Genomic DNA, 23429 nt, shown 5'->3' on the forward strand with positions numbered 1-23429 from the left:
GGTAGGCAAAATTATCCCACTATTACACAAGAGAAAACCATCCGTGAAGGCTTAAAGATAGATCTGTCCAAGTCACCCACTGGGTAGCAACAGTACAATGAGGATTGGAATCAGACTTTTTACTACTTTTTCTCTTATGGAATGTAGCATGTGCATCCTCTGGACATCTGACCAAAATAAAGTTTAAAGGAGTATACAAAATCATCAGTCTTCATTTCTCTCTGACTCTGTCTCTCTGTCACTGCCACCTCCACTTGTGAGTGTAGAGAAGAGAGAGCATTTGAAGAGCAGAGGAGGACCAGGCTATGAACGAGAACTTCCTTCCCATCTCCCCCAGTCCAGTCAGGCTTCTAGTAATTTCAAGCCCCAGAACGTAACTCTGGATCCAGATTTAAGGCAAAAATGACCTCAAAGTAGCCAAATTTGCCAAGGCAAATGGCAGCCAAAAGAACTATGGACTTTACAGCTCACCTGGAATCTTAAATCTTACTTAATACAACACCCATACTAAGGCTGGATTTCAAATACCCTATAGATTAAAATAGCAAATTACCAAGGGTAGAGGAAGTCTCAGCACTAGAGGCAGCCTGATAAGCAAGACACAGAAAAGCAACCACAGAACTGTGAGCTAATACAGATTAATAATCAAAGGCCATGATGCTGCTGCTTGAGTCTTAAGAACAGACTAAATGCTATGTCATCTGAAAAGACCTTGGGAGTACATGATGCATTTTTAGTTCAGCAAACCTTTACTGAACACCTACTTTGTGCCAGGTCCTATGCTGGGTACTCTGGACAAACTTATTTTAGTAAGAAATGATTTAATATAAAGATTTGCCATTTTAATTATCTGGAAATTCAAGTATGTTTGAGTATAAAGAAAAAGGTATTTCCAGATGTTGCATTTAAATGTCACTATAAAGAACAGAATTTCTTTTCTTAGTTTATGCTAGCCTTCAAAAGACATCTTCAATTAATATAACTAAAACATTTAATCTTAAATATAATTATTAATCAAGAATTCCATTTAAAATTTTTTCTGTTTTTCTGACTCTGATTTTGGAATCTGAAAGTTTGAAGAAATCAATGTAGTAGGATTTGGGGTAGCAAAGAGAAGAGCTAAAATAATTTAGAGACATCAAAAATACAGTATTAAGGAATCTAAATAAAAGTCTTCAGGAGGTCTGTAACAAATGACATTCCTCTTGGTATTTCTCTTTAAAATACTGGCCCAGAAACTGTGCTAGGCTAGGAGGATGGAAGCAACTAGGGTAGAAGGAAAGAGTCAGAAAAAGATGTTTTAGAAAGAAATCATGACTTTAATGAGCTTTATGGACCTGAAAGCTAAGAACCTAAAATAATGACCAAAACACAAGGTACAGATGAAAAGTTAAGGCAGTTAAAGAGGAAGGAGAGGTTGTTCTATGCTTGGGGAATAAAGAAAAGCTTCACAAAAGGAGAGATGAATAAAAGTATTTCATGGAAGATGCAACACCATCAGTAAATACAGAATTGGGAAACTAACAGAAGATACTGAAGAACAGAATATGGTTTACTTTACCCATAAGGAATGAAGGAGGGGGGAGGATATAGCTCATGTGGTAGAGCGTGTGCTTAGCTTCACAAGGTCCTGGGTTCAATCCCCAGTACCTCTATTAAAAACATAATTAAATAAATAAACCTAATTACCCATAAGGAATGAGAATAGAGGAAACTAAGAAAGGTAGTCAGGGCCAAATAGTACAGGGCTTTGAATGTTGGGTTAAAGAGATTTTATTTCGTAGGCGACGGGGAGTCATTAAATGTCTCTGAGCACGCAAAGAGGGGAAGGCCTGAGGGTAAGTGGCACTACAGTGACTCACTATCAGTTAGGAGGCTACCTCAGGTGAGCTACCTCCTGGGAACCGGCCCAAGTGAGAGTTCAAAAGTCACGAACTGAGGCATGTGAGTGGGAATTAGAAAAACGAATGGACAAGAAAGATTGTGTAGACGTAAAATGGACAGAATTCAGCATCCTGATTGATATGGGACACAAAGGAGGGGAGGAAAAAAGGGTGAAAAATGGAGCTGAGGTTTTAAGCCTAGAAAACTGGAAGGTTAATGGTGATATTAGTGGAAATGGATGAAGAGAGAGAAGAAAATAGTGGTGCAGTTTGGAAATGAAAATAAGTTGAATTCTTTCACTTGTTTTCCCACTAATATGGGCAAGCAAACACTTTATAGCTCAGATAAGAAATAAGCGAGCCATGGACAGGTAGAAGAACGGAGGCTGAAGAGGAAGTTATCCAGACTGCCCCTGGCTACCTAGACAACCAGCAGGGCCTGATAATAAATCATCAACTCTACTGCTCTCACACTGATTTCTAGTTAGTTATCATTTATTTTAAACTGGGGACAGTATAAGTTAAAAGTAAAGACATAGTGTGACTTACTAAGCTCAAGTGACACTGGGGTAACTTATAGCTATGGAAAGAGAAAGCACATCCTTGGAGAAAAGTACACTGCCTGTCTTGTGTCCAGTTACTGAACAAAGTCCACACATCTCTGCAATGCTCATTTATTTAACAGAACCACAGACTTAACTCCTGGATGTAAGAACATCTAATATCAGGATAAGCCATAAGCTAGCAGAAAAGAAATATAATAAATTTCAATTCCAAGTATCAGAAACATTATTTATAAATATGAAAGGAAAAAAATCTGTTTCCAAAACTCAGAAAATAACTTGGCTGGGTTGTAGAAGTCTGCGTCTGTCATTTGGAACCATAATTACATTGCAACTGAACAACAACACAGAGCAATGAGTCTTCCAGGTCTCAGAAATTTATGGAGTAGCTGAGGCTCATTTCCTGAGAGTTACTCTGGTTATGAGGATCATTTCCAAAAACTTACCCCTTTTCAAGATAAAAGCCATTAAACACATTCCAAAGCACCATATGAATCATCCAGGAGTTTTCAGAGCACCTCAATGATGCAAATCAGAAACCTTCTCTGACTCATTCCTCAAAACTTCTGTGGCCTTACCTGGCTGCTGCCTTGCTGAGTAGCCCCGTCCATCTGTTTTCAAGACTCTCCAACTGTCCAGTGATTTTCTCTCTATCAGCCAGCTCAGCTGCCTCGGCTATTCGGCCTCCTTCTGCTTGAATCATGTCTACTGTGGCCTTTCGATCGTCTAGGAGCCGCTGGAGCAACTGATATACGTGTTTAAAGAGAATGAAGAGTGATAATATGGGGTCACTTTAAAATCTGAAATAAGGAAGATAAACAAAATATCCAAAAAAAACCCCTCCATCCTACCAAGCCCTAAGTTTAACTGAATAAAGGTTTCTTTTCCATTCTGAGGCAGAAACATAATTTCTACCATCCATATATACTTTTCATACAGGTAAGTTTTAGAATGGAGCAGTGACTGTTATTACGTGACTAACAAGGACCCTACTTTTTGAACCAGGAGAAAAATGCACTAGAATAGAAATTAATCCAAAAAAAAAAAAAAAGATACAATTAATACATGATATACAACATTATTCAGAGTATTGTGGATCCTAAAAACACCAAAAACCTCAAGATAAGGCTGTGACTGAAATACTGAAACAGGACAAATGAGTAAGTAAAACTGTTCAGTCCAATACACGCCACAGTCAACTACAAGGCTGTAAAGTGAGATAATGAAAATTAATTTCCACCCTTCTTTTCAAGATCACACAAGGTAGGTGAGGATTCCACTAAAACTCCTGAATATGCTCCTGAAACTGTAAGCAAGTGTATTGTCTGCCACTCCCTACGGCTGTTACAGTTCACTGCCCCAACATTCTCACTTACCTTCTGTTCCTGGATCTGTGCTTTCACCACTTTATACTCAGCAGATGGAGGTTTCTGATTGGCTATGAGCTCCTCAGTGTCTGCCAACCAGCTGAGCAATGGCTCCAAGGCATCTTGGAACTTCCCACAATGCAACAAAGCCTCCTGCAGTTGTGCGATTCTTTGTGCAACCTGAATCACAGACACGGAGGCTCATTACAAGAAAGGAGAGTGCTTTTAAGTGACTACTCACCCACTTTGGTAACTATAGGTTGCAACTGTTAAATTTTTATTTGCATTTTGGTGCCAAGGAAACCTGAGATTGAGATGTCTCTTTTCTGTGCCCTCCCTCCCCTGCACACTCACCTTTTTGTTCAGTGTGTTCCACCGAGCGTTGATCTCTTCCATGTCATGTTCCAAACCCTGCACATCACAGTTTTTCCCGGCACTCTGAATCAACCCCTGGCCGAGTCCATTCACTTGCTGTAATTTCATCTGAAGAGGATCCACCTGTTCTTTCTGAAACATCTAGATAATTACAAGCCAAAGAAGATTTACTCTAAAGGCAATCAGATCCTCTATACAACACAGTGACTGGTTATTCTTGGGAGATTTATGATTTAACAAAGGAGGGCCAAGAATAAAAGGAGAAAACAAGCCATTTGTACAGGAAAGTATCAGGGAAACACGTGGTTTCGTATTTCAGTATTCTCCTATGGATAAGTAATTACAGAGTTATGGCACTACTTAGGTCTTTAACCCAATGACTCATGTTTTTTTTTTTTAATCTGCTTAATTTTTAATGCAAAAAGCTATAGAGAACAGAGAAGCATCAGCCTAAAGATATTATGAAAGTAAATGTGAGGTAAATCAATCCTAAAAGGAAAAAATGATACCAAATGACTAGTATTTAAGATTAAAAATACCTTGGGGGAATAGCTTTAACTGACCACTGGCTGACATATGCAATACTCTTCTCTAACTAGGACTAATAATTCAATTAGCCAAAACATATTAATAGTATGAAGAACACCAACCCCATAGCTTAATCCCCCTGTGGCCATTTAACTCCATTCTGTTCCAAGGCCACAGACCACACACAGTCAATAATCTTGAAACAGTATTCCTCTGATTACAAAGGGAAATGGGCCAGTAATATTGGCAAACGTCCTTAACAATTTCAGACACATACTCTAAGATGTAGATATACATAAAATATTTTTAAAATGATACTGTATATCCATGTTCACCATAAAACAATGGAATTTTAAAATAATGTGAACAACTGTAACAAGCAATGTGCATGTTTCTTTCAATTGCAGTCAAGGTCCATCATTACTTAGAAATTTCTAAAAAGAAACAAAAAGAGTCAGAAGAGTATGGTACTTTTGCCACTCTAACGGTATTAGGGAAAGAATTAAATAAATATTCGCCCCTAAGGTCAGATTTCTCTCAATTACCAGAGGATAAAATCAGCCCTATTCCACTGGTCTGGATCTCTCCATTCTTTTTTCTTCCATAAAAAGTTCTTTAGTTTCAGTAAGACAGGTGAGATAACTAGAGCTGAAGAATGACAGAAAATGTAAGGGGACAGAAATAAATGTAAAATAAAATTTTAAGTTTGAGTAAGACCAGTTTTGGCCTATATGAGACCACAGATCACACTAGGATTAGGAAACTGATTCTAGACAGGATGGCTTGTGGCTGGACAAGTGAGTCACCAGGGAGGAAAGACTCCAGGGAATACTGAAAAAGTAAGGTTACAAAGTTAAATTACCAGTGGACTTCACTTTATACTATAATTTGATTATACCATATTTTGTTAGGCAACACTACAAGGCAGTTCAGCTAAAAATGACTGTTATCCCAATAACATGGTTCCTAGAGAAAGCAAGTGCTATGATTCCATTTTGTATTAAAGATGTTTTTTTCACTGCAGAAAAATTAAGAGCACGGGGGGGAGAAACAACTCCCACAGCTTAAGCTGCTTGAGTGCAACAAAATGGCAGTGGGGCAGGGGTCGGAAAGGCAAAGAAAGCAGAAAGCCAGCAGTAGCGAGGGCAGATGCCAAGTCCACACCAAAGAGCCCCCCTTTTACCTAGTAATTAAATCCTGTCTCATGCTATGACTGACATTTAAATTTTTTCTATGTTGTCCAATATGGCAGTCAGCAGCTATGTGTGGCTATTTAAATTAACCGGAAATTCAGTTCCTCAGCCACAATGGCCACATTTCATGCAGTCAACAGTTATGTGTGGCTAGTGCCTAACATATTGGCCAGCACAGGTAGAGAGTATCTTCATCTCAGCAAGAAGCTCTATTGAATATTGACGTAAATGACACAGAAAAGTAAAAACATAATTTAAATAGCTTAATAATCCCTTTCATAGAACAGAGTTAATTCTTTCCTTAAAAATTCTTATTTACTTTGCTCATGAACATTTCACATAGAAGGATGAGAGATTCCTTTGTCTCCCACCTCCACTCTATGGATCAAGTTGACAAGGAATGGGTATTTGTCTCATCTATTTTCAGAAGTTTAAAAATATATGAAAGTGCCTCTAGATACTAAATACTATTTAAACATTTATTTTGAACACAAGCAAACAGAATGTTAAAGAAAGTAAATTTGAAAACACTTGCTCCTTCCTCTAACTCCCAAATAAAGCTATTTTGCAAAACCAGTGCTTTTAGATACGTTAAAATTCCTACTCCTTAGTACTTCAGTGGGACTGTACCATGTTATTAACTCACCAGTGCTGGCAGACATTTCCCAGAACAGAACCCTAGTAAAAATTATTGCAAGGCTGTAAGATGCAACAGGGACATAAAGCAGAAAATTTCCCAAAGAACTTTTAAAGACACTTTTATCTTTGGTAATACCACATTCTCCCAGTTCTCATTCTGACTGATCCTCTTTTGATGTCCTTTGCTCTCGCCCTTTCTCTTCTACAAATGCTAGTCTTTGGGGGTAGGAATAAATAAGGGCAGGATGTCAGTCCTGGGTCCTCTTTTCATTCTACAGTCTCCTTTAGGTAGTTCTATCCATTCCTATGGCTTTAAACATTTACGATGATAAATGCTTATGACCCTAAAATTTATATATATCTCCTGAATTTCAAATCTATATATCCAACTACTTTCTTAACACTGCCGTACAAATGAATCACAGGCATCTTGAACCTCACCATTCTGATATTGAAAGGTACACCTCCTAATTTCCTCTCCCTCCAAACCTGTTCTTCCCTAAACAATTTACCACAGCCCCCTTTGTGTGGCTATTAGCGTAACTGACGCTATCTTGGGCTCTTACAGTTTCTCCTGTCCTTCTGCTGACCCTACCCAGGACTGTACAGTAGATCAGTTCTCTGTCATCAAGGGCTTTGTAGTTAACAGACACTGTTTAATAATCATTAGAACCAGGTAACCTCTATGTTGTTAGTCCCCAAACTGATGAAAACCTTCACTAACATATATCCCCAGCACCCATGAGACTAGTTACCCACTAATAAATCTTGACTTAGGAATGTATGTCCTGTTTCTAAGCACCTACCCTCATACCCTAGGTTAACCATAAAACTGTCCCAGTGGCCCCTCGGCTGTGTGGAGTGCAATTTCGAATGCTTCTGTATTACTGTCCACCTGATCCTACCCTGAGAGTAAGTTACTGTACTATAATAAACTGATCCACTGATTACATGGAGCTGCCTGCCTCGTTTTTTGGTCTCAAGATGCCTTCTTAGTTCATTGGGCACTTTTTGTTCCCTCTGTCCTCCAACACCCATCCACTCAGTTGTGCACACCAGAACCCAGAAGCCATCCTTGAGAATTCCCATCACTCCCTCCCAATATGAAAGCCATTATCAGGTTTTATTGAGTCTCCAAGATGTATCCTGGATCCATCCAGTTGTCTTCAATTCCACTGACATCTCTCTAGTTCAAGCCATCCGGACAATTGCAACAATCTAGCAGGCCTCTCTACTCTGTCCATGATCCCCTATAACCCATTCTACACATAGCAGCCAGAGTGAAATTTTTAAAAATTGCAAACCAGTCTGTGTTTTCTATATTCCATGTCAATTATCATAATACAAACTAACAAAATGCAAGACAAAAGAAATAATGATATTTATAAAACATTCATAAATACTGTTGAGAATGTGTACTGTCAGTGTGGACCGGTTTCCTCTATCTTCAAGCTGAGAGTCATCTTTTAAAAATGTAAATGAAATCATTTCATTCCCCTACGTGGAAATCTTTCAGTATCTTCTTACGGCTTTTAGAGTATAGATCCTTTTGAGGCCTTCTTTCTTAGCCCTTGCTTCATCTGGCCCTTCCTGCCTCTCCAGGTTTACTGCAAGGTACTCTTCTGGAGCCCTTGCTCGCTGTGGTCTAGCCACTTGGCTTTCTTTGAGTTCCAACATGCCAAGCTCTTCTCAGTTTCCATTTCCTTTGTCTGGAATGCTCTTCCCTCTAACTCTTCCTAAGTAACTTCTATTTATCCTTCAGGTTTTAGTTTTAAAATCCCTTCCCTGACACCACAATTGAAATTAAATACCCCTACTGTTTCTTATCATAGACTTTGTTTTTTATTCAAAGCATTTGCCACAATACGTAACTATATATTTGTGTCATTTTTGCTTAATGTCTGCCCCCTCTACTATAGTACAAGTTCCAGCAGGGCAGGGATCATGCCAATTCTATTCACAGCAGAAGCCCCAATACCTGGCACAGAGTAGGTACACAATAAATATTTATCCAGTAAATGAATGAATCCTTATACGGAAATGGTGTTAGAGAAAGCAAATAAATCCATGAAGGTTCTGCTGATCAGCTGAGTATTCAAACCCTGAACTGAGATAGAAAGGCTCCCCAATTTTTGCTTAAAAAGACTTTCTTGGCAAATTTTAATTTATAGAACTCCTATTTTATACAAAAGGTTTTTTTCTTCCACTGAAGCAGTGACTGGAAATAAGACTAAAGCGGTCTATAAATGAGAAGAGGGCTTAAATAACCACCGATTGTTCTTAGTGGGCCTAGGATCCCACTACAGAAATAGCAAACAAATTCTGGCATTTTGTTTCTTCTACCGAAAATTGTTACTGCTATTAGAGAGCTTATATCTATTTTAACCATGTATACCTGGGTACATTTGTACAAACACAGAGGATCTAAAGCAGTCAGATCAAAGCCCAGGTATGATCACCTGTCAAGTTCTAAGTGTTTATATGTAAAAAAAAAATGACATGTTCAATTGCCTCTAGGAACTCTTGGAAGAAACAAAATCCGTACATCTCTCATCTCGGAAAAACTTTTTTCTCAATATTTCATCAATTTAACAAAATCTGTATACTCATGTTACCTCTATAATAGTACTTGTTTTGTTTCAATATATATTTTCAAAATATGCGCTCTACATTCTTATTGGTTAACAGTCCTGGCTGGGGCTATGGCTTTGTACACAAATGTAAATATCTGCTTATTTCCAGATAGTCCATAAAGTAACCACACTTTCAAGATGACGAACAACGTTGCAGCTGGGCTACTATTTCCTTCTCCTGTCATTTATATCAGGCAATATTTCATAAAATGACTGTCTCCTGCAGGGGAGCAGCCGGGGCAGCAGGAGAAGGAAGACTTTCAGCAGAACCTGTGGCTCTTGCTCATGGAGTACTGAGCCCCAGGTCCCTGGGAGGCTGTCTGGGCTGTTTCCTCACCCACTTTTGTAACTTATTTATTTATAAACACTCTGCTGCTGAGCTTGGGGCCTGGAGCCTCAGAGGCAGGAGGGGGAGACTGCACTGGAGACCGAGATGGAAATAAAGAGATCCTCAGCAGAAAAAAAAAATCCCCTTAGAGATTATCTAGCCTCCTCTACCCATTTTGTAGATGGGGAAACAGAGATCCACAGACTGATATTAAGGGTTTCTCTGAATATTTTTCCTTTATGCAGATTTGACTGGCTCCTTATAATGTAATCCCTATATTTCATTGGTTATGGCTACAGGCTTTATACTAGAAATATTCTGTGTAATCAAGAATACTATACAACATGGTAAACTGACTATACTTCAACTGAAAAAAAAAAAGTCGGTGGCTTTGGACAGCCACTGGGATCTCAGTGTCAATCCCAAATTGAATAAAACTCAGAAAACTGCATCAAATCCATCCATCTGAAAGGTGATGCATTCCCATTTGATGCATTTCCCATTTGATGCATTCCCAAATAACTGGTGAAGCCCAGGTGACACCACTACCGCTCAGCTAAGCAGGAGGATCTGTGGCAAAGTAGACTTAAGATGGCCTACAATCAAAATGATTTTTCGTGCATGTTTAATTGGTCATCTGGCTCACTAAGGCTGCCCCAAAAGGTCCTGCACAGGGTGGATGAAAGAACCCATCATTCTTGCATCATCCATGGATATCCAGATTTACATTCATCCATTCAGTCAGCAGGGAATGCCTACTAGGAGGAAGGCACTGTTCTGGGTCCTGAGGATGGTGTAAAATCAAACCCACTTCCACACACAGCAATCCCTGACTGTATTGGATGAGATCGTATTTCTAACTCCTTCACTCCTTACCATGGACCAAAGGACACTGGCACGATGAACTGTAGAAAGCTGCCAATCTCAAAGTTCTTTGACTAGGAGTGCTCAAGGACGTGAACACTGTTCCCAAGCTTCTTAATACATTCTTTTCTCTAAGATTAGGAATCTCAAAATATGGTTGCTAAGGAAGATTCAGCTGGACATCAGCCCAATTACCTTATTTTACAGATTAAGAAACAAGAGTTCCAGGAAAGGAAAAGTGCTTCTGGACACAAATTTTGACAAGATGACTAAAATTAACCTCTATTTTCATAAACATTATTGCGTCTTAATTCAGCTTTAAAAAACACAATTTGAATTAAAAAGCTGTTATTTACACATCTATATATGCCTTTCACCCAACCTTCTTTGGTAAATCCTTTCAGCTAACCAATGTATCTATTTGAAAGGGCAAGGGGGAGGATACTGACAGTAGCTGAAATTGTATTCACTTGGTGCTCTGAATGGATTATCTCATTTTATCCTCACAAGCCTCACAGGGTTCTTCTACCTTAACAAATGAGGAAACTGGAGACTTAGGACATTGAACTAATTTCCCCAGAGTAATTAAGTAGTATCCTAGGTCTCACTCCAAAGCCCACATTCTAGCCCCTACCTGACTGCTGACATCACCAAAGAATAAACAGCCTCCTGATTTAGGAAAGAACATGTGTACTATAAATTTCAAAAGCAGAATCACCCTTTCCTGCTGATAATCTTCTTCTTTTCCCTGGGCTTTGCTTAAGTCTGAATTTAAAAAAAAAAAAAGAGTTTGAATTATAAAGTTTTTCACCAGATGAAAGTGCATTCTCCCCATAAATTCAATAAAAAGACCAGGCATCCCAAAAGAGAACGAAAGAACTATTTGTGCCCTTTCTAATCACCATCAAGAGAATTTGCAAATCTCACTTTACACTCCGGATCCTTTCCCAACAAAATGAGCAACAATTACCTCATTTGAATTTAATCCATCAATTGCAGCCAGAGGCATTTTCTCATGCAGCTCAGTGCCAGTCACCTCTTTTATTCCAAATGCTGGGGAATCAAGGTCCTCCTTGATCCACATTCCAGTGGGGGAAGCCTCCTCTAGAACAGGAGTTTCTTCTTCTGAGATAGGCACTGAATCAGTGTGGGTGGTATATCCCAGAAAGGGTCCACCAGCAGGGAATACTTCCTCCACAGCAATCACCGCAGCAGCTGGGGCTGCATGCTCCCCTGGGGTGGGCACCGCACTAGCTGGGGCTGCATGCTCCCCTGGGGTGGGCACCGCAGCAGCTGGGGCTGCAGGCTCCCCTGGGGTAGGCACCGCACTAGCTGGAGCTGCAGGCTCCCCTGGGGTGGGCACCGCAGCAGCTGGGGCTGCATGCTGCCCTGGGGTGGGCACCGCACTAGCTGGGGCTGCAGACTCCCCTGGGGTGGGCACCACAGCAGCTGGGGCTGCATGCTGCCCTGGGGTGGGCACCGCACTAGCTGGGGCTGCAGGCTCCCCTGGGATGGGCCCTGCAGCAGCTGGGACTGCAGGCTCCCCTGGGGTGGGCACCACACTAGCTAGGGCTGCAGGCTCCCCTGGGGTGGGCACCGCAGCAGCTGGGGCTGCAGGCTCCCCTGGGGTGGGCACCACACTAGCTGGGGCTGCAGGCTCCCCTGGGATGGGCCCTGCAGCAGCTGGGACTGCAGGCTCCCCTGGGGTGGGCACCACACTAACTAGGGCTGCAGGCTCCCCTGGGGTGGGCACCGCAGCAGCTGGGGCTGCAGGCTCCCCTGGGGTGGGCATCACACTAGCTGGGGCTGCAGGCTCCCCTGGGATGGGCCCTGCAGCAGCTGGGGCTGCATGCTGCCCTGGGGTGGGCACCACACTAGCTGGGGCTGCAGGCTCCCCTGGGGTGGGCACCACACTAGCTAGGGCTGCAGGCTCCCCTGGGGTGGGCACCGCAGCAGCTGGGGCTGCAGGCTCCCCTGGGGTGGGCACCACACTAGCTGGGGCTGCAGGCTCCCCTGGGGTGGGCACCACACTAGCTGGGGCTGCAGGCTCCCCTGGGATGGGCCCTGAAGCAGCTGGGGCTGCATGCTGCCCTGGGGTGGGCACCACACTAGCTGGGGCTGCAGGCTCCCCTGGGGTGGGCACCACACTAGCTAGGGCTGCAGGCTCCCCTGGGGTAGGCACCGCAGCAGCTGGGGCTGCAGGCTCCCCTGGGATGGGCCCTGAAGCAGCTGGGGCTGCATGCTGCCCTGGGGTGGGCACCACACTAGCTGGGGCTGCAGGCTCCCCTGGGGTGGGCACCACACTAGCTAGGGCTGCAGGCTCCCCTGGGGTAGGCACCGCAGCAGCTGGGGCTGCAGGCTCCCCTGGGGTGGGCAACACACTAGCTAGGGCTGCAGGCTCTCCTGGGGTAGGCACCACACTAGCTGGGGCTGCAGGCTCTCCTGGGGTGGGCAATGCAGTAGCTAGGGCGGCAGGCTCCCCCAGAATGGGCATGGCAGCAGCTGGTGCTGCAGTCTCCCCTAGGATGGGCAGTGCAGTAGCTGGGGTGGCAGGCTCCCCCAGAGTGGGAATGGCAGCAGCTGGTGCTGCAGTCTTCCCTGGGGTGGGCAATGCAGCAGCTGGGGTATCAAGCTCCCCCAGGGTGGGCAATGCACTAGCTGGGGCTGCAGGCTCCCCTGCAGCGGGCAAGGCAGTAGCTAGGGTGGCAAGCTCCCCCAGAGTGGGCACGGCAGCAGCTGGCGCTGCAGTCTCCCCTGGGATGGGTAGTGCAGTAGCTGGGGTGACAGGCTCCCCCAGGGTGGGCAATGCAGTAGCTGGGGCTGCAGGCCCCTCTGGGATGAGCACTCTAACAGTTGGGGTATCAGGCTCCCCAGGAGCAGGCACTGCCACAGCTGGGGTGACAGGCCTCTCTGGGACATCGTCCTCTGTGACGGCCACTGCAGCAGCCGGAGCAATCCCCTCTGGGAAGGACTCTGCAACAGCTAGCATATCCTCCCCTGTGACGGCCACTGCAGCAGCCGGAGCAGTCCCCTCAGGAGCAGGCACTGCAACAGCTGGGGCAGCAGCCCTCTCTGTGGCTGATACGGCAGCAGCTGGGGCATCCTCCACAGTGACCACTGAAACAGCTGAGACATGTGCCCCTATGGTGGCTCCTGAAACAACTGGCACGTCCTCCTCTGGGAAGGGCACTGTAATAGCAGCCACAGCAGTTCCCTCCGGGGCAGGCACTGCAGCATCTAGGGCATCGTCTTCTACAGTGGGCACTGCAGCAGCTGGGGCAGGCTTCTGTGGGATGGGTACCCATTCCTCCAAAACTGGTTCCGAGGTACTAGCCTTGGTAACTTGTTCCTCCAAGAAGATATCTAGCAATGGATCTGAGTCTTTCATTTCTGTCTCCCCTCCTTCCGAGGAGGCCACATTCCACTTGGGCTTTGCATTATTCACAGCTTCCACTCCATCTCTACTATGTCCCAGTCCTCCAACCAGCAGGTGCAGACTCAGGACCTCTGACTCTGGGAGGCCTTGATGAAGATGTGCTGAGGCAGGGGCCTCCAGCCTGGCTTCATAACCCAGCGCCCGTGCTTCTCCATCCTCATCACAAACTCCTTCCATGGACAACAGTTCACAAGGGTCCACATCTCCCAAGGAAGTCAGACTGTTATTGTCTTGATTAATAGCTTTTTTCCTACCTTCCAAATGAATCTTATCTGTTAGTAAATGCGAATCATACAACACGTCTACTTCAGATCCTGAGGTAACACCTGTTAGTTCATTGCTAATGGCAGAACTGAGGGGGGCCCTCTCCACACACTCCTCAGCATCCCCCTCAACTTCACTACAGTCCACCTGGGACAAACTGCCATTTTCTTTGGCCAGCTCGGCTTTGAAGCCTAATATGTTTTCTTCATGAGAAGCCCTATGATCAGAGTTGGCCAGTCCTCCTGGGTCTGGCTTTCCCAGTGACTCCAGATCAGCTGGGTCTCTAAACTTAAATTCCCCGGCAGTTTGGGGGCTAAAAGGCACTTTTTCACCCTCCTTCTCACAAACAGTGGAAGCATCCCTCACGGTATCAGAGTAGGCAGCAAGCTCCACAGCATTAGGCACCTGAGAAGAATTCAGGGCATGAAAATATTCACCATCCAACCCAGGATCAGAGTCCTTTGCCTCTACATTTAAAAGACCTACACGTTCCTTTTCTAAGGCAGCCCCTGGAAAATGAATAATTACAAGTGAATTTTCTGCATCCTGGGATGGGGCCAGCCCTTCAGAAGAGGTTTGATTCTCCAGCTCAACTAGAGGAGTTACTCCTTCTTCATATAAACACTCCTTTTCAAGTTCAAGAAACATCTGCACTGAATCTGTGTCAGAGAGCTGCTCTGAATCAGCAGGACCAACAGTGCATTCTAAATCCAAACCAAGGCCCTCTAGCCCCTGACCAGTTCTGTTTCTCAGCTCTCCGACAGCATTCTCACCTGTTAGAATACAACTGTAATCAAGAGGTGCACCCTTGAGAACAGAAGCCAAACAGTTCGTAGATGACTGCGGTTCATCAGAGCAACAGATCTGACCAAGAGCTAGGTGGTCAAAAGCCCCCAAGACAGCAGCTGAACTATCGGCTTCATCCTCCACCACTGCTACAGGGCTTGCTGGTTCTCTTTCTCTGAAAACATCTGCCAAGCTGTTCTTTTCCTCATCTGCCATTAGAAAAGTCTTTCCTCTCTCTGATAGTTTCTCTTCCTCCCACTCCTCCTCAGCCTCCATCATGATCCATCGCTCATCCTCCTCAAACTTTAGCTCAGACTCTGTTTTCTCTCTCAGGCTGGGGGTTATGAGAATATGCAATTCTGGATCCAACAGTTCTTCACTAAGGCAAGGGGAGAGAGGTGGCATTTCTACAGTGCAAGCTGTGTCCCCAAGAGGGTGCTGCTTCTCGCTAAAGCCTCCCTTAGTCAAACTTTTCATGGCTCTGGGCCAGGTTGCACTTGAGAATCTGTGTTCCTGCATTACATCTGTGTTACCACTTGCTGCTACAGCTTCTGATTCTAGAGGCTGGAATTCACGGGGAGAGCTCTCACTGTGCTGCTGAAATCTGAAGTCTTGGCAGTCTCCACCTAAGTTTTTCACATCCTGCACTTCTGGAATACCTATGGATCTGGACATGTGTTCCAGAGTTACTGACTCTGTCTGAGGTTCCCTATGGTCCAAATGACCAGAACTTTCTGTTAATGCAGAACTTGACTCCTTCTTCTCTTGCAAGGAAGGATTTGAAGCACCAGCTTCAGAAACTTCACTGAGAGAAGCTTCCATTCTTTCTGCAAATTCTGGGAAATTGGGTGGCATGAAGGACTTCCATGATCTCCTGTTAACATTGTCTTTGCGTTCTGCATTTGGCCGCCTCCTGGGTGGCACAGGTGCTGACTTCTGCACATCACTGCTTAGCTTTAGTGCATCAAATATTATTCTCTCATCCAACTTTTTGCCTTCTGGTGCTCTAGATTCAAATACATTAGATGCTGCTCCTAATGTACCATTGCTGGATATAGTACTTCCTTCCATCTTTTCCATGGTGCTTTTCGAAGTCTGATTAAGCTTTGACCCTTGGTCAATTTGTTCATTGATCCTCATTGTATCATATATAGATCTCTGCGGAACATAGCAATCCTCGATATAGCCATCCTCTTCCTCTCCTTTCCCCAGGCAGGTGGGGTTCTGCCTTAAACAGTCCGGCCTGCTGAGTGGCTTACCCATACTTTTTCAATCAAGATGAAAGATCAACTTTTTAAGTTTTTCACAGGTTCCCCCAAAATGCATTCTGCATAAGTTAAAAATCCTTTTACATGTTCATAACTTCAAACCACCAACTGGATCTTCCCTCCAGAAAGGCCTGGAAGTCCCACTTTGAAATCATTCTGGGAGAAGCTCTAAGAGGAACAGCTTCTTCCTCACAGGTTAGCAGCCTCATAGTTGCAGACAGATAAACGGTATAGCATAATCAACAAGCAAAATAATTCTTCGTATGGCTTTTTTTTTTAAAAGAGCACTGTTTTTTCTAATTCAGTCAGTTTAAAAAAATCACCTGATATTGACAAGTCTTATTCAATATCTAGTTCCACTCACTTCTCACCCGAGCAGAGTTGGAAGCAGAGGATTAATATCGATTGTGTCCTTTAGTAACAATGGCACAGCCCCTCTGGTCTTCAAGTATGGCCCAAGCTCCTAAGAATTCCTTTCATTTTACCCTTAGTTCCAGCCCTGGGGAGCCCAGCTGGTCTGAATTAGCCATTCGTCCTCCCTAGTTCTGGTGTTTGCATTTGAACTGAGCTGGTCGGCGGATATTCCTGCAACTTTAAACACAGGAAGTCCTTCATTCGCGGCCAGCTTGGGGCTTCCTGTCTCCAAAACATCATGGCATTGTTGTGGCTCCCAGAACAGCCCTGCGTCGTGGCCGCAAAACAAGGCGAGTGCAGGGCCGGCGCCGGGCCTTTCAGAGGCCGGCCGGCTGCAGCGGCTGCCGAGGGTCAGTCGGAAAGGCTCGTTCAGTGCCGCCCGCTCCCCCGCGCCATGCCGCGAGCCCCAAGGGCCAGGGTCGCCTCACCGCAGGCTGGCAGGTGGCTCCCGGCCGCACCGGCCTCCGGTCCCGCGCTCAGGAAGTTAGTTTGTCCCTCCGGCAGCTGAGTCCCGCATGCTGTGGGCGCCGCCTCCCCCGCCGCCGCCAGTCCCCGGCCCGCAGCCGCCGCGCCGTGGGCTGCATGTCAAGCAGCCGCCGCTATTCGCCGCCGCCGTCCTCCCCGCCCGCAGCTGTCACGGTCCCGGCATGCAAACTTCTGGCTGGGAACAAAAGGCTCCGCTCGGGCCGGGCGGGGGCGAGCCCTCCTCCCTCGCGCCGCGCCGCCTGCTCGCCCGCCGCTTGCTGGAAGTGCTCGGCTGGCTCTCCTCCCCTTTCCCCGCGCCGCCGCGCCGAGCCGCCCCGCCCGGGCAGCCCCCCTGGATGCCGGAGAGCGCGACGCGGAGAGCCAGGGGAGGAGGACGGGGGCGGAGCCGGGGCGAGGAGCGGCCCAAGCCAGAGAGAGGGGGCGGCGGAGGGGATTGGAGGACGAGGAAGCGAAGGAGGGGCTTCTGCGCGGCTCGGGGCGACGGAGCCAGGCGCCTGCCGCTCGGCTCACAGGCCCACGCCCACCGCGCCCCCTAGGCCGGAGGGAGAACCCCGCCTCCCGAGAGGGCGAGGGGCGGGGAGCAGCACCCGCGCGAGTCTCGGCCGCGCCGCGCAAATCCCCTGACAAAGGAAAGCCCCGCCCTCCTCCTGCTGGCCCGGCCCCCGCCACCCCCGCCGCCCCCGCCGCGTCCCGACCAACCGGGCTCCTAGCCCAAGGGCGAGCGAACCCAGAAGGGGCGCCCCCGCCACCCCCTAGCCAGCCTGTTCAGGCAAGGGCCACTCGGGGCCCCATCTGCCCGCAGGGTAGCGATGCCGCTTGCATCGCTTCCGGCTCCAGCTCTGCTGCCAAAGGGGTGTCCCTAGTTCCTCCAATGTCACCTTTAGCGCCCCCCTGCCGGGCCCAAGAACACTCCAGCCTTAAACCCGGCACTTGAATTCCTACCAAGTTATTGGATACACTCCAGACACCTTCTCTTTCCCGCTTCTGACGTACATCAGGTCTTGGTCCATCCCCCCACCAGGATTTTTTTGCCTACAGACCCAAATGGTGTTGATGGGTGAAGAATAGAAAATTGTGGCGGGGGGCGGGGTCGGGGGTAGCGGCAGCGGAGATACAGGCAGCACCCAAACACCTGGGCTCCTTTATTGCTGGGCACACCCAAAGAAACCTGAGCTCCTTGGGGCCAGCTGAAAAGCATGGGTCTGTATTTCAAGCCTCAAGATGGAAAGTATTAGAGAAAAGCGGCCCACAGTCCCGTCCACAGCTTTTTGGCTTTCAGAAAAGCCATCTAGTCACCTGGTGACCATTAAACAAAGAAAGTACAAAGGGCAACCCAGGAAACTGTCCACCAGAGGAAGCTGCATTTATGAAGGGGTGCAATACTCTGCTCCCTTTGTGATGGTCATTTTCTGGTTTTTATGAAGGAACAAAAGAAAGTCTATTAAAATTTCTGAATCTGTTGAACCATGTGGTCAATATAGATGGTAAAACTTACAGAAAAGTTATTTCCATCCTTTACACAAACAGTAAGTGAAGCCAATCATTGGTGTATGGAGATCTGGCAGTGAAACCCTGAGCTGAGCTTAGGCTCACTTAGGGAGCCAGAGAGGTCCTTGGCAAAAATGAGGTGTCAGCTGAAGCCTGTGATCAGAATTAAGCAACTAAAAGACCTTTCACTGGCAAAATGTTTTACACTTCATTTCTCACTTCCAAAGAGGCTGCTGATCAATTTCTGCCCACTCAAATCCAAAAGATTCTCTATTCATCTGTAAACCAAACGGGGGGGTGGGGGTGCAGACTAGATTGTCTTGACAGCCTCTCTAACTTTACTATCTTTTAGTTCTAAAACTTTTAAAAGAGCTGCCCTAGAATCCTGAGTCCTCCTGGTCCTACACTGCAAGACACTAGAAACCCTGTTCTCTGAGGAACAAATAGCAGAAAGAACCAAGGATGATTGACCTAGAGAAAGTTCTAGGCAAATATGAACATGAAGTATCTAAAGCACTGGGATGTGGGAGGATGGAAGCTTGTTCTGGATGTCTCTTTAAGCTGGCACACTGAGATCCAAGGGCAGATTTCAAAGCAACAAAGAGCTTTCTCACAGATATTCAAAGAATAGGATGTCCCTTAAAAGGATGACTTTCCTGACCCTGGAGGTGTCTGAGCAGAAATTCAAGCAATCACTTGGCAGAGATTTGACGAGAGAGGTTTACAAGTCCTCTATCAGTGTGTTCAAGATGAATTTTAAGGTCTCTTTCAACTCTAATGCACTGTGATCGGAAGGCTTGATTAACTCAACAGATCTGATACTTAACTTAATTTCAGGGAATCTGAGTTTTAATTTTCATTTAATTATTAACTACAACTGGAAAAACCCAAGATCAATTTCACTAGCAAATCTCCCCTGGCCAAATACACTCACTTATGTGTTCAGATATCACAAGAGACTGTTTAGTGTGCCAGGGGCCCTCTGGTTGGAAGAATCTGAGGAATTCTGGCTCTGGACTAAGGGTGGGTGGTTATTCTATTATAAAGAATGATCTTGATGTGGAATCACAGACCTCATGGCCAGAAATTCCTTTCCTGTTTCCTCATCAAGTCAGCTGCCAATCAATTCAATCTGTTTTTAATCCCTCCCACACCTATCTACCTTATTTTCACCACTCTCACCAGTGCTCCATTATTATAATGCAAATAAATAAGTGGAACATTTTATCAACTATGAAATTCAGATTCAAATTACTTATCAGCTTAAGTCACACCCTCTCTGACTAGCGTGTTAGGAGACTATTACAGAGAAATCTCCCTACAGTTCAACCATAGCCTTATAGAAAGGATTACATAAAGTCAACCAATTCCTCCTGCACACCATCGCCACCCCGCTGGAAACATTGCTTTGCTTTTTTAATCAGTTCGTGTTTAGAAAGAAAGTCAGCAAAAGGTTTCTTTCCTCCGTGTCTTATTTTCTATCTGTTCATGAGTTTCTCCTTAGTTTTGGTATGTGGAACTCTGCCAATAGCCATCTTAGTGACTGAAATAAATACCTGATACAGCCTTCAACTTCTCATTACCCTGATAGCTCCCACAACCAAAAAAAAAAAAAAAAAAAAAAAAAGCATCTGTTCATTTCACATGCTGTGTGTAAAGTTTTAAAAAAGAAGTACAAAAAATAAAAGAGAAGGACAGGGAGCTCCAGGGAACCTCTTTGGATGCTTCCCCTACTCCCTTAACACCAATATATGTGCTGAAGCCAAATTTCAAATTAGTTTCCAGTTGGTTGATTACGGAGTTCAAAGAAATCTCTACTCATTTTGAAATTGCTAAGAACAAAATTTGGTGTCAGATTTTCCTTTGGTGAACTTAAAAGAAAGAAAAGTCTGGCCCTTCCTGCTGTCTCCTAATTAAAACATCAAGGTGGGGTATCCTAACACCCCAGCACAGCTCCCTTTCCAAGTTTTGAGCCTGGCCCTCTGCCTTTGTCTGCTTCAGACTTAAACCACCAGCTCCTAGGAAAATCTGGAGACCCCAGATCCACACTTCCTCAGATTCTATAATGCCTTTTCATCCACTTCTCTCTCTCTCTCTCTCTCTTTCTCTCTCTCTCTCTCTCTCTCTCTCTCTCTCTCTCTCTCTCGAAAGATTAGGGCTGACTGGAGGAGGATACAGAAGACTGGTTGGATCTTGCACATTTTAAATCTACAAACTGCCTTTCATCTTAGGCTCTCTAGTCTTTACAAGCGTTTATTTAGTGGCAAGTGGAAACTCCACAGTATTAGTTTGTATTAGTTTGTACCTGCTGGGCGTCAGTCACTACCACCCTTTTATTACATAAAGATGGCTACAAAATGGCTCATTAAGCAATGCAGCATGATAGGAAGCTTGTTCTAAGGGTTTTGATGCTATTTGAGCTCTCGTGTTTCCCTGAACCCATGAGAAAACTTTCCACACACTCTGCAGGAACTCTCATGACCCCTGTAAGCCCTTTCCTGCCTGCAGACTTTCCAAAAGACAATGCATTAATCCCTCTTTAGCCACTCCCCAAGACTGTGGTGATGACGAAAACATAGGGCTTTGCAAGTGAGAAAAGACCTGACAGAAGAGTGGGAGGTAGGGGGTTTGGGGAAGGCTTTATGTAGGGAATCACATTTACTCATTAGGATTTGGATATACAGAAATGGTGAAGACACGGATTTCTAAATGAAGGACTGGAGACGGGAAACCTAAAGACATAGGGACCCCAAAGAAGCAAATTCAACATTTCCATGGTTTATATTACAGGGTGTATGCAAGGGACAAACGAAAGGTCAGAATGGAAAGTAGCACCAAGGCCCTTGGATGCCAAGCATGAACTTATGCTTTATTCAGAACACCATTACTACAGCAAGATTTACTTATATTTAACCTACCAAGGGGTTACGAGAGTTACTGAGTGACGTGTGGAAAGTTTCCTAAGAATTTGGGACTGGCTGCTCATTCAGCTGTTACTTAATATATTGCACTACAAAAATCCAAATCCTTAATTTGTAAATGAAGCTTGGGGTGATAAACTTACTTGTCTAAAGAAACATAGCCATTAAACACCCAGGCTCTTAAGATTTGAGCTTAGATCTGCTGATAACTGCATTGGTATCAGTATGTATAGAACAGAGCGTAGATGAAGACTGAAGGTAGAATAAGCACCTGGAAAGATCACACAGTTTAGGCAACAGGTAATGAAAGCCTGGACTCGTGAAAATGAGGAAGGGGCTATGAAAGAAATCACAGAGGCAGACTATTTGGACTTTGCAACTGACAAGATAGAAGGTAGAGGTTAAGAGGAAAATAAATTTTAAATAATGCTGTAGGATTGGATGACTGGAGGCAGAGCAGTACAGTAAAACAGCAGCAGGGAGGAAGGAAATACCAAAGGAGATAACACATTCAATGCAGAGCATACTGAGTGTGATGTTCTCAAAGGCTACCCACCATGTGTGGAGGTGCCCAGAAAGACTGAAGTTCAGGGTGCAGATACAGATGTGGAAATCTTTTCCCACAGAACAGCGAGGGGTGGGACAGCCTGGGGTTCAGCATAGAGAGAGAGAAGAAGAGGGCAGATGACAGGATTTCAGGAACCACATGTTGGGAAGGAAGACAAACCAAAACAGAAAGCAGAAGAGCAGCCCGAGAAGAGAACGGAGAGAGCAGAGTGTCAGGAAGTAAATGGGCAGGAGGGTTTTGAGAAAGAAGGTCTGATGTTAAATGCTGCATAATGAATGAGGAAGACAAAAGTTAGGTAAGGCCACTAGACTTGGCAGCTAGGATGTCAGTGAGTACTTCCAAGAGAGCAGTTTCAGTGCAGGGAGGGGGGCTGGATCAGATTATAGGGGGTTCAGGATAAGCAGTAGTGAGAAAGTATCAATCCGCTCTTCCTGAGACTCTGCTTGTGGCCTCCAGGACACTGTGCAATCCTGATGCTACCTTTCTAGCCAGTCTTCCTTTGTGTCTTTGGACTCCTCTTTCCATTCTCTTAAGGGAAGCAATTTCATAAGGACTTGATTTTTTTTTTCATTTGTTTAACAAATATTTATTGGGGTCTACTATGTGTCCTAAACTCTGCCAGACACTAAGGGAGGGAGTGATGGGCAAGATGTGGTTAGGAGGCTACGTTCTAATAAAGGAGACAGACATTCATTTTAGTTCAACTGCAATAAGTACTCTGAAAGAAAAGCAAACAGTGCTATGAGAGAATGCGTCAAGGGCCCGATGTGGCCTGGAGGTTCAGGGGAGGCTTTCTTGAGAAAATGACCATGCAGGCTTTCACTTAACACTGAGAGTCGTCTTTCCAATGCTAGGTCATCATGACTTCACAACTTTCACAAAGTAACTTCATAAAGTTGCTTGGCTGTTTCTATGAAACAGGACCCTAGGTTGATTCTCCAAGGAATCTTGCTGTAGAGGTCCTCTCTCCAGTATTAGAAAAAGAGGTAAAATAAGTAATTCAGAGGCAAGAGATTTTTGAAAGCTCTCTTTCATTTTGTTAGTAAAGCAATTCCTATCATTGTTGACAAACAACTTAGGTTTGAGTTTAAAGAATTAGACCAAAAATCAGAGCTCTTCTGCTGGGAGTAAATTGCAAGATGAGAGGGATATTAAATGGTTCACTCGAATGGATGCAATGAATTCAAGCTGGAGAAGACCTAAGATAGGTTCAATTTCTTTGAATTCTTATCTTCTTTTTCCCCTGACTCAATATACTCATAACCAAATATCAGTAACAGGTATCTGCTGAAAGCTTTTCTGTAAAACATCTTGATCTGATATATATGCTTGGCAGAGAGATCAATTATATCTGTGTTTTTAAGCTGCTTCCTCTGAAATTAAGCTGATATTTTCCCCCCTCACATCTCAATGTTTTAATTAAAG

The 23429-nt window shown here is 45.0% G+C and overlaps 1 protein-coding gene across 22 annotated transcripts in view; it reads right to left on the minus strand.

The window, feature by feature from the left end:
• The window catches only part of MACF1 (microtubule actin crosslinking factor 1), a 311004-nt gene that overhangs the window by 47886 nt on the left and 239689 nt on the right, over window positions 1-23429 (minus strand). For 21 of the 22 annotated variants that reach the window (XM_074376774.1, XM_074376771.1, XM_074376770.1 and 18 more), the window contains 3 exons: window positions 4168-4329; window positions 3823-3993; window positions 3025-3191 (listed from right to left, as the gene is read on the minus strand). In XM_074376774.1, coding sequence (XP_074232875.1) covers window positions 3025-3191; window positions 3823-3993; window positions 4168-4329 — 500 coding nt within the window. Of the gene's footprint in view, window positions 1-3024; window positions 3192-3822; window positions 3994-4167; window positions 4330-11343; window positions 17364-23429 lie in introns of those variants that run through there. The other variant, XM_074376775.1, reaches the window with a different exon arrangement.

Source organism: Camelus bactrianus, chromosome 13, assembly GCF_048773025.1.
Source record: "Camelus bactrianus isolate YW-2024 breed Bactrian camel chromosome 13, ASM4877302v1, whole genome shotgun sequence".
Taxonomy (NCBI): Eukaryota; Metazoa; Chordata; class Mammalia; order Artiodactyla; family Camelidae; genus Camelus; species Camelus bactrianus.